Source organism: Lynx rufus, unplaced genomic scaffold, assembly GCF_022079265.1.
Source record: "Lynx rufus isolate CCGP_SWC_20201006 ecotype Redwood Valley unplaced genomic scaffold, mLynRuf1.p SCAF_1, whole genome shotgun sequence".
NCBI classification, from domain to species: domain Eukaryota; kingdom Metazoa; phylum Chordata; class Mammalia; order Carnivora; family Felidae; genus Lynx; species Lynx rufus.
Window position 1 is genome coordinate 190,398,012 of NW_025814823.1, and position 15,716 is coordinate 190,413,727.

Below are 15,716 nucleotides of genomic sequence, written 5' to 3' on the forward strand. Positions count from 1 at the left end.
GTGGAGGAGCCAGGGAATGAAACTTTTCTGGAACAATGTAGGGCTGTAATGGAGGACGTAGAGGCTACTGTGGGAGCATGGGGAGGGGGAGCCTACCCTGGACTGGAGGTAAGGGAAGGCTTCTGGGAGGAAGTGAAGGAAGGAAGGAGTAGGAGGAGGGTGGTAGAGTTGGCCTATTCAAGCTGCAGTGGTAGAAGAAACAAAGGCCTGAAGGTAAGAGTAACATGTGGAGATGAAAATAAGTTCTTTGTGGTTATAGCAGAGGGAGGAGGGCAGGAGGAAATGGTGAGAGAGGAAGTTGGCTAGGTAAGCAGGGGTGAATCTTTGAAGAGCCTTTTAGGCTCCTTAAAGGGGTTGGCCATTTATCTTTAGGGCAATGGGGAGCTGATGAAGAATATTTTAAAAGCCAGATAGTAACAGCTTCCCAAATGCATTTGACAAGGACTACTTCAACTGAAGTGTAGGATGGGTTGGAAGGAGCAAGACCAGAGAGGTACTAAGAACCATTCAAGAGTTTTATTATAACTGAGTGAGAAATTAAGGTGATTGGATTTAGGGAAGAGGTAGCTGATAAGGAGAGAAGGGGATGCGTTACAGGCATATTTATAGGGTGGAATCGTGGAGACTGGGAGGTGAGTTGACTAAGCGCTGAGGAAGGGGATGGAGTCAAAGACCAATGTGAGTTTCCTGCATGTGTAGGTAGTGGGACAGGGCTGCCGGCCCCTGGGTTTGTCCTTAGCTTGCAATAGGACCTCAGACAAGTCACTTCTTTTTTCAATCTTTAGTTTTCTCATTAGATGAAGGTAATAATCCCCATGCACCAACTTGGCAGGATCATGTTGGAGATTCACTGATAAAATCCAAGTGTAAAGTAGTGTCCTGTTCTCTTTCCATGACCCTAAAAGGCTGGGCAGAAGCAAAGTCTGTCCTTACCCTGGTTATCTCTGTAATTTGGGCTTTTACATGGTTTCCCCCCTTATCTGCAATTCTAAGCACTTAATCTCCCAGGAACTGGTGAGCCTTCTGCCTGGTCCAGCAGCTGAGGCCTCACTGGGAGCCTCTCTGGGGGGAGCTGGGCGGGCGGGGGGGGGGGGTCCTCAAACCAGCTTTTGTTGAAAACAATGATATCATTGAATGGGTGGAGCTGGGTTAGGCTTTTCTTAGCCAGTTTCAGGAGAAATGGGGTCTTTATGACTTCTGTACTTATGGCTCTTATCCAGTCCCTTCCGTAGCTCCCATGTACCCCACTGCCCCCTTTTCTTCTCTCTCCCCTGAGGTTACAGATTTGTGGAAAACTGGCAGCCTCCACATTTTCTCCTCTTGCATCAGCCTCCCTGGAGAGAAGTCCAGATGGGCCAAAGGGCTATAATGGCTGCATTATATCAGGCATGGTTTCTTTTTCCAAGCCCCCTCCTCCACTGAAAGGAAAGGCAAGTCACACAGAAAGGAAGGGATTCTTTTGAAGGGAGACTGGAATGCTAGGGAAAAAAGGTGATCTAAGTGTTGGGAAAGATATCAGGCTCCTGGTATGCTAGAAGCACTTTATCTCCTGACTTCTTGATGCTAAATATGGGGCTTGGGTAAGAGTGCAAAGATTAAGCAAGCCTTTCAGTTATGCGGTGATAGGAATATGGCTGGGGAAAAGGAGATCAGCAATGTTGAGTAAGGACCCTTAGTTCCTGTTCTCTATGCCATTCTTCCTGTTTGTCCTCAACACACACACACACACACACACACACACACACACACACTCTCACACTCACACATATGCACACACACACCTAAATACTGATGCACCCTTCCTCCATAGCTATGTAAGCAGCTTGTTACGGGTACTTGCTAGTTGTTGCCTGACTGGTTTGCAAAAGTTCTAGGAAGGAAGGAAGATGGGCTGTTTAACAGTGATTTGGCCTCCTGGGACCAGATGGTCATACCCGCCTTCTGTGTGGCCTGGTTTGCAAAGTGCTTTCACAGCTGACCTTGTAGGGGAGGAAAAATAATTTACCCTCTACCTTTCTAAGTTCTCAGCTGGGAACCCTGTAAACAAAGGCAGATTAACAAGAGAAAAACAGACAGAAGTTTATTAACATGTATACATAAGAGATAGCCAGGGAAAAATGAGGAGTAACTCAAAGCGTTAGAATTCAGGCTTATGTAGCATCTTTCCCAAAGAACAGTAAATTTGTAGAGAAATGACAGGACAGAGGAAAACAGTTACACTTCCAAAGATGGTAAGCTGTGGGAAGGTAATATATGGCAAACTAATGGGAGACAAAAGCTAGTCAGTAAAAGTTGTTGTGTAGATTCCTCTGGTGCCTTCACCAGGCGGATAGGGTCTGAAGTTGTCTCTGGTGATTAACTTTTGTCCTTCCTGGTAGAGAGGGGAGGAGGGACGCTTTTGAAAATTTTTGTCCTGATTTTAGGCAAATAGGTAGAGGGCAGAGAGCATGTTTTTTGTATCTGTTTCTTTTCAATTGCCTTTGGTGCAAAATTATCTGTATGCTTACTTGGCACATTCCGCCACCCTTCAGCCTACTCTGATCTTCATAATAGAGATGCAGGTGCTGGGGAGGGCAGGAAAACTGTGCTTGTGCCACTCACTCAACTCCCTTAGCATCCTAGCACAGTGCTTGGCACACCACGGTCTCAGTCAGTATTTGTGGAATGAGTAAACAGGTTTGCAGAGGCAGAGCCTGAGCCTCAGAAGAGGTACTGCAGCTTGGCTGAGGACCCAGAACAAATACATGATGGATTCAAGCCAGGAGGAACTTGGTCTCCCTGATGCCATGTGCCCCACAGTTTGTACTATATGATGCTGCTTAATAAGCAGTTATTGATAAGATTACACGAACATCCTTCCTCTCTGCCTTCTGAGAGTATCTGGATGGCCTAACTCTTGGATTATCTACCACTGACATTTAGCTTATTTTTGTTTATTTAGACTGATGAGTTTAGAAGCAAAATATAACTATGTGATGTTGGGTAAGTTGCTTTTGCTCTTTTTCAAATTATTCGTCTATAAAAGTGGACTGAGGGGCTCCTGGGTGGCTCAGTCAGTTAAGTGTCTGACTCTTGATTTTGGCTCAGGTCATGATCTCATGGTTTGTGAGATCGAGACCCATGTCGGGCTCTGCACTGACAGTATGGAGCCTGCTTGGGATACTCTCTTTCTCTCTCTGCCCCTCCTCCACCTTCCCCTCAAAATAAATACATAAACATTAAAAAAATGTAAAAGTGGATCGAGGGTTGGGGTGCCTGGGTGGCTCAGTCGGTTAAGCGTCTGACTTTGACTGAGGCTATGATCTCACAGTTTGTGGGTTTGAGCCCTACATCGGGCTCTGTGCTGACAGCTCAGAGCTTGGAGCCTGCTTCACATTCTGTGTCTCCCTCTCTCTCTGCCCCTCCCCACTCACGCTCTACCTGTCTCTCTCTCTCTCAAAAATAAATAAACTTAAAAAAAGTGGATTGAGGAGAAGCATTCGACAGATAGGGTGGCATAAAAAGATTCTTTTGTTGCAGTCAACTCTGCAGTTTGTATACTGATCTCCCCCCCCCGTCCCCCCCCAAAAAAACTTTACGGAAAGGATATGGGACAACAGATAGAATGTGTTGGGGGAAAAAAAAAACAGCTGAAGAACTAGGGCTTGAACAGGAAGGATTTAGGAATTCATAGTTAGTCTTTTCAGGTGCCACCACTGGGGTGACTCTGCTCCAGCCATTTTCACCAGATGTCACCCATCATGGAATTTGGCGAAATGAGATTTGATTGTCTTGGCTTGTCACTACTGACTCCAGGTGCCCACAGTCAGTATGCAGGGACAGGGGAGCATTTGTCTGAATGCAAATCGGGGCAATCTTACTCCAAGAAGGTGGCAAATATGCTAGAGGCTGGGACAGTTGTCCATTACGATCTAGAAGGGCTCGCCAACATCCGACCTTCTTGACTGCATCATAGCTGTGATTTGTGCTTTAGGATGTTAAAAAACCTGGGGCAGAGTTATTGGGATATTTAATCAGAGTCTAAAAGGGACGAAGCACCCACATTTAAGGTGGGTTGGTTTCTTGTCTTCACCCACCTGCTTTTTGTATGCTTTTTTTCATAGGAAAAATGAAATGGTCCTCTTTCCTAACATATTTTCGTAGGCCCAGTGATCTTAGAGGTTCCTTTTCTTCCCTTTCCCTTTGTCTTATTCACCAAGTAAATCTCTGAAATATGCCTGGTACCTCTTGTTTTGTCCCTTCCCTTCAGGTTGATCTGTTAAACAAGCACTGTGGTTGTTTATCAAAATCTGGTTGCCAGAGAGACTGCTATCAGGTAATGTTTTCATTTTTAAAAATTTTCTGAGAAGTGGTAGAGATAGTACCCCATTTCTTTTAACTATTCTTATCCGGCTCCAATAAATACTCATAACAGGCTCTTCAGGACACTGCAGAACAAATCTCTAGACTCGGGTGACACATTTTGAGGTCCCTTATCTCAGGTCTCTAACACTTAAGCTCCCTGATCCCAAGAAATCAGCCGTGTTTGCACAGAGAAGTTACTCGTTTTTGTGGAGTTAGCCAAGAGGGAGGCATGGAGAGGACTAAAGAAATGCCCTGCTGGTCAAAGGAGTAAACAGTGCTCATCCAAACATCCTTTGGTATATAAAAGCAAAACATAGAACCAGGAGCTGGTGGGAAGGATGCCAGGTCTTATAGGGACTGGGAGAAGATGTAATGGGAAGTGGTTGGTGAAAAAGAGTGTTGGTTTAATGCATTGTTGGGAAACTTCCTTAATAAAAGGTTAAAGAAAACATGCCATGTAGCTTTGGCTTTTTGCCAGGATTATGGGTAGCGCCATCTTGCTTCAAAGTGTTGCTTCTGGAGCTGGTCCTCTGGCAGTAATGATACTTGTTCAAGAAAGTCCTTGGGGTAGGAGGGGATCCCCACTCTTTAGATTAGGAATGATGTTTAAAGTCCCTCCTTCCTTGGCCTTTCTGTTCCCTCAAAAAGGAATGCCTCTGCCTGTGGGCCCCTGGACTTGTCAATCCTTATTTGGCTTTAGGGCCGTGCCTTTGGCATGTTGGTTTGTTTCCATTCCTTTGGAGTCAGAGGTGGAATGAGCACTGGTTTAGAAATCTTGGTTCTGAGACAGCTGTCTCTTCTCCCCTTTACTTTCTCCTTCTTCGAAAACAAAAGAAAACAAAACAATACTTACTGAGTTTGTTTTTTTGTCCCAAATATGGGTAAACGTAGGCTATTACATTAGAATAGCACTCTCTGCTTTTCAGAAACCCTTCCAGTGTCTGCCTGTCCTGGGCATCACTATTTCCATTTGGTAAAAGGGAGACTAAGGCCAAGTAGCTTGTAACTGGCATAGTGTCCCCTCGCTAGTTAAAAAATATTAATACCCGAAAAGAGTATTATGAACCCTCAGATACTCATTATCTGGATTTACCAATTATCAAGATTTTGCCACATGGGCACATAGCTGTTCCCAGAGAAAATGATAACAGTGAATTGTAGAACACAAAACTGTATACTTTAAGAAGAGTTCTTTCACATTTGTTGATTTTACTTAACAAAATTTCATAGGCATTTGACAACAGCCCTGTGAAGTAGATTCTAAAATTCTTCCCATTTTATAGATAAGAAAACAGGCACAGAGAGTTTAACTGACTTGCCCAAGCTCACCAGAACTTGAAGTATCAGTGTTTGAATGTATGTTTCTCATTTGGTCCTTTCAGTGATGCTGTGAGGTAGCAATTATTACTCTGTTATTTTGTGGTCTAGGAAACGGAGGGTAAAGGTTTCGGTGGCTCAAGTGAAGTAGTTCTCATACAAATACTGGTGAGCACATGTCAAAGTTCAATTTATCTCATTAATGCATTAATGGGGGAACCAGCAAGATGATAACTGGCTTAAAAGTTGGATAAGGGAAATATGTATGTATGTATTTTTTTAATAGTGAAAAAAATGAATGTTGAGATAAGATTGCTAAGTTAGACATAAAACTGGTTAATATCATCCTAGAGATGATGAAACCATAACGTTTGTAGTTATCTTTTCTACTGGGTGGAAATCATTTGCATTTCCTCTATTGTATCTTATTAGCATTTTACAAGTTAACGGCTCATTTTACAGACTTGTACAAGAGCTGCCTTAATTAATTGTAAATAGTCTTTCAAAGCTACACTTCCCCCCTACAGAGTCGGAAGACCCTTAGCCTGGCCTCCCCGAGCCTGCCACGCCATGGTGCTCTTGTACGAAATTGAAAAAAAAACATAGTCATCTTTTGCCTCATTTCTGGGGTTTGAAAGAACAGTTACCTAGAGAGTAGTGCAGCTGGTAGTGAAGCTTTCTGAGCCCTGGACTTTTCTTCTGTGCTGTGCATTGATCCAGTGGGATACGAGAATTCCCAGAACCTGAAAATCCCAGTATCACCTGGAAAAACTATTTAAAATACAGATTTCTTAGTCCTTCTCTAGAGAATATTATTCTCATTGGGGCTGGGCTGGGGCTTGAGATTTTATATTTTTTCAGTGTTTCCGGGTGTTGTGCAGTTACTGGGCTAAGTCCCATGGCTACGGCATTGGGAGTATGAGCGAGAAATGACAGAGGCTTGCATGATCATCAGCACGGGTGGGCATGGTGAAGGTCTTCCAGGGGAAATAAGAGGGCTCAGCAAGGCTATACCTCCCCAAGCATCACTGGTGTTTAAGAGCTAGGATACTCTTTCTTGAAGGACCTAGAGGGAGCAAGATCTGGGGGAGGAGGTGTCAGTAAAAATAGCCACTGTGGCATGAGCTAAGTAACGTTTACTTATACTGAGCATGGCTGCATTGGTTGTTTTTCAAGGTAGTTTGGAAATTGTTATCACTTTATCTTCACCACGTGCTTATCTGAAGCAGAGGAAGGAGGACTGAACTCAGAGACGTTTTGCAAATTTGTTTTAGCCCTGCTGCTTCTCTTTCCAGAGGGAGTTGTAGAGATTGAAGTTTAGAGAGGCATTTGAAATTTGTCTGATAGTAAATAGTCCTTAAAGGGATTGTTCTGGTTTTGAAGGCACTGGGCTCTAGCAGAGGTGGGTCAGGGCTGTTTCAGACTACAGTGTGCTTTTGGGGTCTGGCTGCGCGTACAAACAGGGCCCTGGCCACCACAGGCAGCTCTATTGTCCTTCCCTGGAGAGCGACCTTATATCCAGTATTTGAGAAAAAGCTTATTTTCCCAGGTGGGATTCAGTAGATGCAGGTTTTGGTAGAGGACATGGGGGTCTGAGTGACCTGGGTTTTGCCCACAGTGAGCATTTCTGTGCTAGCTGCTGTTAGTATAGGAATACTGTCTACCTGCTTTGTGGGCTTGTGAGCCTGGACGGTGTGTGTATGGGGTGGGGGGACACTTTGTAGAAACTGCTTTTCTATCAAAGCCAGTAAAAGGAGGGGGTGGGGTGGGAAATCTTGGACAGTCCTTCTCTCTTCCTGGACTCACATCACTCACAACTTGTTTCCTGAAAATCCTAATACACTCCAGTGGTGAGAGATGGCTTCCTGCTGATATGCTGAGCCAGCCCCTTGTCAGGGAGGAGATGAGAACAAGATGTGGCTGAAGAAGGGGCGGGTGGGCCAAGCCGTGCTGCTCAGTGGCCCTGTGGCCCTCTCTCTGAGTCCCGAGAACACTGCCAGGGCACCCCATGGGCACGCAGGCATAGATAGGCCTGGCTCGGGGCAGTGGAGAGGATTTGGAAGTTGTGTTTTGTCTATCGGTAGAATTGCACAGATGGTGGTGATGAAACATGACCCTTCCTTTTGCTTCTAGAAAGAAAGACCTTCCTGGCCAACATCTGTAACCCTATTTGGAGAAAAGGTTGTTGTTTCAAAAAACTAGCCCTGAAGTTCTTAACATATCCATCCATCCCCTTTCTCCTGCCATGTGCTTTGCTTACTATATTTTTCTTGCATATATTCGCATCTAACAGGTCATGACATTTTTGTGACATCCTGTGTGTCTGCAAGGCAACTATCATTACCATCAAATTGTGGTTTGGACTGCTGGTTCTTGGAAGCGCTTTATTTTTATGCTTCTGCCTTCTAAGGGAGACAGAGCAGAAAAGTGCTTAAGAAGCATAGTCAGGGCCAACAGACCTGGGTCTGAAACCTGGCCCTGACATCATGCCATGAGAACTTGGACAAGTTAAATGTCTGAATTCCCAGTGTCCTCAATTACAAAACGGGGAAACAATTAGGACCTACCTCATAGACGTGTTGTACATAGGTGTGTTAAATGGTTTAACACTTCAATATGTGTGAACTGTTGTGATGCAACTTATCTGGTTTTTTCAAACTCAGAATGATCCAGGATGTGGTAGAGGCAGGAAGGTGATAGGGGCTTGGAGAATGAGACACTTTGATATTTCTGAAGTTCGCCTACCTTAAAAATATTTTGAGGACTTGTGGTCTAGGGTGGTGGTTCTGCATCAAAATCACTGAGAGAGTTATTACAATGGATAGTTGGGCCCTAACCCCAGAGTTTCTGTCCGCCCCAGTACATTTGGGCTGGGGTCCAACAGTCTGCATTTTTAACGAATTCCTAGGTGATGCTGATGCTGCTGGTCTTGAAATGGCAGTTAGGTAGAAGAGGAAGCAGATTGTTCCCTGTAGATTCAGAAGACAGAATGAGGCCAGTGGGTGCCAGTGACAGAGATAGATTTTGGTTCATTGTAAGAACGTTAACTGTTGTATGTGGTCTAAAATGGAGTGGGTGGTCTCATGAGTTCCCTGTCACTGGAGATGTCCAATCCTGAAGGGCCATCTGGCAGATTCCTATGCTAGGTAGAAGGTTCATTTGTTCATTCGTTCCTTCGCTTATTCCTTCTCCCACTTACTCACAGAATAAACATGTACTGCCTGCCTGGTACGTGCTGGGAGCTGGGGAGAAGCCCTGAATGAAGCACCTCTACCCTTGCTCTTAGGGAGCCCACAGTTTAGTGAGTTTGGCTAAATGATTACGAAAGTCCCTTTCAACCCTGAGGCTCTGGGAGTCCTATGATAATGGTGTCAGATCCTCAGAATAAGAAGCTGCAGAAAGATGCTTACCCTTCTGAAGGTATGGCTGGGGACTGACCATAATGTGGACATCTCTGAGGTTCAATCTGGAATGTTCTCTTTGGAGCATCTTAATGTCACTGAATGAATGATTTTTTTTTTTCCCCCTGAGACCCAGACTAGGCTGAGAATGTATTTACCAGGGGTGCATTTCCTCTGGGAAAATTCCCATCTCCCCACTGGCACTGGGAACGGACCATTAAACTCTGAACCCTTTTCTAGCTGTCCATGATGCCATCTGTGAAGGCAGATCTAGGGAGTGGGCCTGCGAGAATAAGCTAATTGCCTTTTCATCTCTCTCAAGTGATAAACTGGAACATTAATGGCTGGGGAGAGTTAGGGGAAAATGGGTAAATTATATCAGTTTTTCTGGGTTCTTCCATCTTAATCCCTGGTGAAAGCAATAATGATAATTGCTGACCTTTACAGAGCTTACTCTATGCCAGGCCTGGTGTTAAGCCCTTTTTGTGCATTTTGTTATGATACTCTTAATATAGCCCTATCAAGTAGGCATATTATCCTCATATTTGCAAGGAGAGGAAACAAAGGTTCAGAGAGGTAAAGTAACTCACTCATGGCTATGGAGACAGTAGATGTCAGAGCTGGAATGTAAACTTCATTCTCTCAGACTCCAGACCATGCTCCAAGCTCCTAATGCTGAAAACAACTCATTCATTCAATTACTAGTTAAGTCATTCTTTCATTAAATAAATGTTAAGCACTGGTATGTACTGGTGCACTAAACAGCTTGGCCTCAGTCCTCCTGGGGCCTATGGTTTATCTCCCGCAGACAAATGGGTGACTCCTTCCTTGGATCCTTGGCTATTAGGTGCTAAGGAGAAAGACATAGGGCTGGGAGACAGACCCTGCCAAGTGAGCTACAGACCCAGAGTTTTCATGTGAATGAGAGTTTCTCTACACAAGCTGGGTTTTGTACTTCGCTTTATTTTTACATTTTTCTGTTGGGTTTCTTTTCTTCTTGTCCAAGCCTTGATGTTGAAGGGCTTGATGTAGTAGAAGAGACAGTTCTTGTGACATTTGCCTTCTGGCTGCACTCCGGAGTGGAGAGGAATCTCAGTCAGGAGTCCCAGAACTTACAGCCAGAAGTGACTCTGGAGACCCTCTTCAACGGACCTCGTCTTGCTGGGAAATGTCCTCTCTTCCAAAACCAGGGTTGTCTCTGCACATTCCTTTGGCTCTCTGTGCTGGCCTCAGTCTATACTTTCTTCTTCCTAAAAGCAGTTTCAAATTAGGTTTTCAGGTTTCAAAATAAATAATTATTTTTTTTAAAAAAATCAACCAGTTTTTACAAATATGCAACTTAGATTGTGAACATCTGCAATGCCCTGAGATAACCACCATTAACAATGGGCGTTTGCTTCTCCACGTGTTCTCAATGCCTACACTTGTGTGTATTGTTATCAGTTTTTCATTAGGAGGGATTTTTAAAATGTGTATTTTCCTGAAATGTATTGTTTTGATCTAACTCCATTTTTAAACATTTTTTTCCATGTTAGTACATCTAGATCCTCTTAATTCTTGTTTTGTTAGACTTCAATTTCTCTTCCATGAGACATCTTTTTGCCCTTAGACTTCAACTTTCTATAGATGCATTTTGCTTTTAATGTGGCTGAGCTAGTTGAAACTTCCATTTGGCTCTTTTATTTTTCTTTTAACTTTTAGAGAAATGCTAAGAACCTTGTTTGGTGTTGCCTTGCCTTTGATGAGGGATTCTTAACTTCAGCTTCAAGGGGTCTGTAGCAAGAGAGAAACCAATGTGAAGTTTTAGAAAAGAAAAGAAAATAAGAATTTGTTGTAAGGGTAACACAGAACTACCAGGTCTCAGGACATCTGGACCACTAGGTCTCAGCAAAGGCAGACAAAGGCAACTCTGGGAATCGAGGCAGCAGGAACAAAGGAACAGATGAATTGCTTCCATCTGTTTGGTTTTTGCAACATCACTCCATTGGCTTAGCTTGGAACATGGGCCACTCTTGGCCAGGGCCAGGTAGGACACCTTGATTGGCAGTCTCACCAGAACATGCAACAGGATGGAAGGATTCCCATGAAGAAAAATTGGCTAGCCAATACTGCAAGTTGGTGGATGCAGTGCTAGCATAATTATAGGTACAAAAGAGCGTCCAAAGACCTTGGGAAATTTTGAATATGGGTTCGCTTGTGTGTATTCCCAGGACCCAGAAAAAGTTGCGACCACTTCTGTCGTTTTGTCTCCTTCATCTGGGTGTCTCCATACTAAGTGATGATCCCATTAAGAACAAAATTAATAAACTTCCTCCTGGTTTTCTTTTTGTTCCGTAGGCCCTTAGGGCTGCTCATTTTCTTCTGCACAGAGATGCTTGGGTGGTTCTTCCTGGGTCATTTAGAATGACTGCCCACTGTTTCCAGGAGGGTGGAGGCCAGCACCTAAAGAGACAAATGTCTATGTTTATTCTTTGCAGGTACCTTTTTGCTCCAGCCTACACAGAAACCCATTATACTCCAAGTGGCAACGCTCAAACCACCATGCTGAAATCTGAGGTGAGTTCAGGTCAGCAGGGATCTGTCAAGCAGCTGGCCTGTCCTGGTGCCACCCCCGGGAAGTGAGGAGATATGTGGTGGGCACAGTCCCTCCTCTGGAGGGATTGTTTGCCCTGACCCCAGACCCAGGGCATGAGCAGGAAAAGCAAAATGTGAATTTGTTGTTTCATAAGGGCTCCCTCTCCTCTGCTGACTAAAATGATCAGGCAAACAGAATATTTTAGGGTAAGTGCCTCTGACTACAATTGGCATAAATCATTACAAAGCAGACATTTTCTCTGTTGTATGTTAATCACCCACATATTAACAAAAGTTTAAGTAAAAGGAATGATTTACTGGTAATCCTGCCATTGCACTTAATTAGATGTTTAATTGAGACTTTTCCATATGGATGCATAAGGTTTTGTAGTCTGCCTTTTATAATAGGATTTTAGGTTTCATAGATTTTCTTGTTTTGCTGCCATCTTCATATTGGGTATTTTCCCCCTCAAAAGTGTTTTTGAGTTTGGCTATTTGCAAAAAGATTTGTCATTTAAAAAATGGTCTTTCAAATGGTTTCTCAGAAGGATGAATTTTAGTCTGCTTCACCACACCCCACTGTTGGGCACTTAAGGTAGTGAATTGTACACGTTTCATGGTCTGCTAGCTTTTCCTACTGAAGTACCTGCTAGTGTTCATGGGGTCAGATCAGTGGTTCTCAGCTGGGAGTGATTTTGTTTAAAGTGTTTCTTTTATTTAAACTTTTGTTAACATGTGGGTAACTCACATAATGCAAAGAAAATAGGATTCAGGATGATTTATATCAATTTTAATCAGATGTAGTTACCCTAAAATATTCTAATTGTTTCTTTGACCATTTTGGCCAGCAAAGGCTTGGGGGACACTTGGCAATGTCTGGAGCCAGTTGTTGACTGTCATGACTGGGAGGTGGACGCTACCAGCATCTGGTGGGTAGAAGCCAGGGATCCTGCTAAGTGTCCTACAGTGCATAAGGCAGCCTCTCCACAACAGAGGATTATCTGGCCCCAAATGTCAGCAGTGCCCAAGGTGAGACACTCTGGATTAGAGTGACTCTTCTCGGACCATGCAGATGAGATGGGGTGAAGAAGGGAAGATGGAACACCAGTGGTCTTCTGCCTTTGGGTCAGGACATCACGCACTTTTGTGGCATATAGATGTGGAGGTGTGGTGTATAGGGCCACAGGGTAGGTCCCTCTGCCTCAGTGCTCCTCTGGCAGCTTCCCGTGGAATCTTAGATTCCTGCATGGCCCATGTTTAAAATATCCCTGTTAGAGGGTAGATGTCCAAAAGGCCATGGCAGCCACCATCAGTCAGTAAAAGCTCAGATTAGTTTATCAGCTTAGCCTTGGATGGGGAAGGGGACTCAGGACAGCTAAGTTTTAATAGATCTAAGAGGTCTGGAGGATAGTAATCAGGTGGCTGAGGTGCTGTGTTGGATTGCTGCATGTGAAGATTAATGTAATCTTACTCACCAACACCTTCCTGGATAGGGAAGGAATTGGCAGTGTGGCCACTACCCACAACAGGCAAGTTGGCTGTGTCTTCTCATCTCTGGGGAGGCTATCCAGCTGTGGCTCCCCACCTTCTTCAGTACCCCTGGTCAAAACCTCTTCCATCATTGAGACTAAAGTTCTGTGCCTCCGGGGAGGGAGGGAGAGGGCAGGCACGCCTCGAAAGCCCCTACACATAAGGACCTCACAAAGCACGGTCCTCTCAGTTTGGCTCCTGCACTTCTCTACCCACAGCTCAAGAATGGGTCTCAGTGCACAAGTTTGCCATGAGCTCATACTTCCTGCTATGAAAGCCCCCTTGGGTGGCCCCCTCAGGCCGAGAAGCTGAGAAGGAATGCGATGACTTCATGACTGTTCATTTACTTGTTCTTTGTGCTCTCAGAGTCAGGCAGAGATGCTGTGAGGGCCTTTCAGATGGAAGAGAACTTCCCCTCATTCCCAGAACTCTCCTTCTTCCAGAAGGTCTTGTTGACCAAAGCACATCCTAGCTGAAGTATGGGATAACCCATTGTTTTCTTATATCCCCTCCTGCAGGACTCTTGCAAAGCCCCCACCCGGCCTCAGGGAGCTCCTAGTCAGCTTTCTTATCTGGGAGCTGGGGACTTCAAAGAGAAATGAGAATAGAATAAACCGTTTGGCTGTGCTTGACCCCAATGTTGAGAACCATGCCCTGCTACCAGCCTGGGCCTGGGATAGTGGGAGCTCTGGAGCTCTGGGAACTTCCTCAAACTCATCAGCCAGGCCTGTAGGAGTTACAGAGTTTGGGGTCTAAAGCCAGGGTTGTAGCCTTGGCTTTAACTAGCTATGTGACCTTCAACAACCCTTTTGACCACACTAGTATTGAGTTTCTTCGTCAGAAAACTGGATACGCTAAGATCTGACTCTCAGAGCTGTAGAAGGGTACAATGAATCACTGGTTTTATGAGAATTTATAAACATCTCTCCCAACACCACATTTTATTCATGAGGAAATGGAGAGAAGAGAAAAAGTAACATGCTTATCTTCAGATAACCAGTAAATGGCAAGGCTTAGACTAGAGCTCAGTCCTCCTTGGTGCTAGAAGAGAGAAGAGCTGTAACAAATGAAGCCCTGTGCACTTTCCTGGGGCTGCTTTTGCCAGGGGTGGCTATGGAGTCTGGAGTCAGGCTGCTGTCATTCCAGTCTCCACCTGGGTGTGTGACCTTGGGAAAGACTTGAAACCTCTCCAACCTTTAGTTTCCCCCCACCTCCTTTTTTTTTTTTAATTAATTTATTTATTTTGAGAGAGACAGAGCATGAGTGGGAGAAGGGCAGAGAGGGAGAGAGAGAGAATACCAAGCAAGCTCCACACTGTCAGCACAGAGCCTGATGTGGGACTTGAACCCACAAAACCGTGAAATCATGACCCGAGCTGAAATCAGGACTCAGATGCTTAACTGACTGAGCTACCCAGGTGCCCCTAGTTTCCCTTTTTAAAAAATGGGAATAATAATATCTACCTCCTAAGGCTGTGAGATTGTCAGAATTAAAAGGAAAAAATCGACATCAGTTTTTTTATCCAGTAGTAAGGGCTGGATAGATGTTAGCCCTTATTGTTTGTAACAGGAAATGGTGGGATCATTATCACACACGATGATGTGTGTGAAAGCCCCTGGTAAATTTAAAGCATGTTACAAAAGTCAGTTGTTAATGCTATTTCAGAGAGCACTCAGTGAACACATCAGTCCAAAGATGTACAAAGAGGTATAGGGATCCTTCACTCCCATCCCTGGATCTGAATTCTCTTTATCTGTAGAGGTACTTAGATTTTTGAAACTAGCTGACCCCCATTCTGAACTTCTTGACTCCCCATCATTCCAACATCTGCTAACCCCTTTTACTCCATAAAAGCCAGGCCCCCTCTTCCACTTGTGAATGATCCTGGGCCGTGGAGTTCATGGCCCTGTAGCTGAGTTCTAAGGATCAGGTTCAGAATCTGAGCATTTGATGATGCGTCTCCAGGTCTTGGAATCTGGGGATGGAGGGAGAAACCATGTGATAGTCTGGCATTTGCAAGCAGATGCAATCGTGGCTGGAAAAAAGGTTGTCCCTGCCTCACCTTGTCTCATAGGTGCAACACAGTGGCTTTCCTTTGTGCACCTCTGGTCAGGATCTGACTTGTTTGATGTCCAGGAGAGTTTGATGCAGAGAGGGGCTGCTGCCTGTCCCTCGTCTGGAGGGCCTGAGCCCAAATGGGTGGAGGAGCCGCACTGCTGGCCAGTGGGTTGTCGCCAGGTGGAAGGGCACCCACCAGTGGTCTGGGGACTGACCCTGAACTGAGTGCCAGCCTGGCCCATGTCCTGCGATCTGACTGCGTGGCTCAGCTGCATGGGACATAGAATTGGTGTGGCGATGACTGAGGATTCAGGTTCTTGGTTGGCTTCCAGCTCTCTCGAGGCCACATTTTACCTTTGACAAGGAGAATTTAACGCCTATAACATGACCACTAAGGTTTGTTGCCGGCCACTCTGGGCCAGGTGCCCTGCACTAGGTCCTTGATGTACTGTATTCTCACAGCCACCTCGTGAGATAGAGACTGAAGACACT

General features: G+C 44.8%; 1 protein-coding gene across 1 annotated transcript in view; it reads left to right on the forward strand.

Moving 5' to 3' along the window:
- ADAM19 (ADAM metallopeptidase domain 19) overlaps positions 1–15,716 on the forward strand; it is an 80,868-nt gene that overhangs the window by 20,607 nt on the left and 44,545 nt on the right. Inside the window, exon 4 of the mRNA XM_047091888.1 lies at positions 11,540–11,618. Coding sequence (XP_046947844.1) covers positions 11,540–11,618 — 79 coding nt within the window. The remainder of the gene's footprint in view (positions 1–11,539; positions 11,619–15,716) is intronic.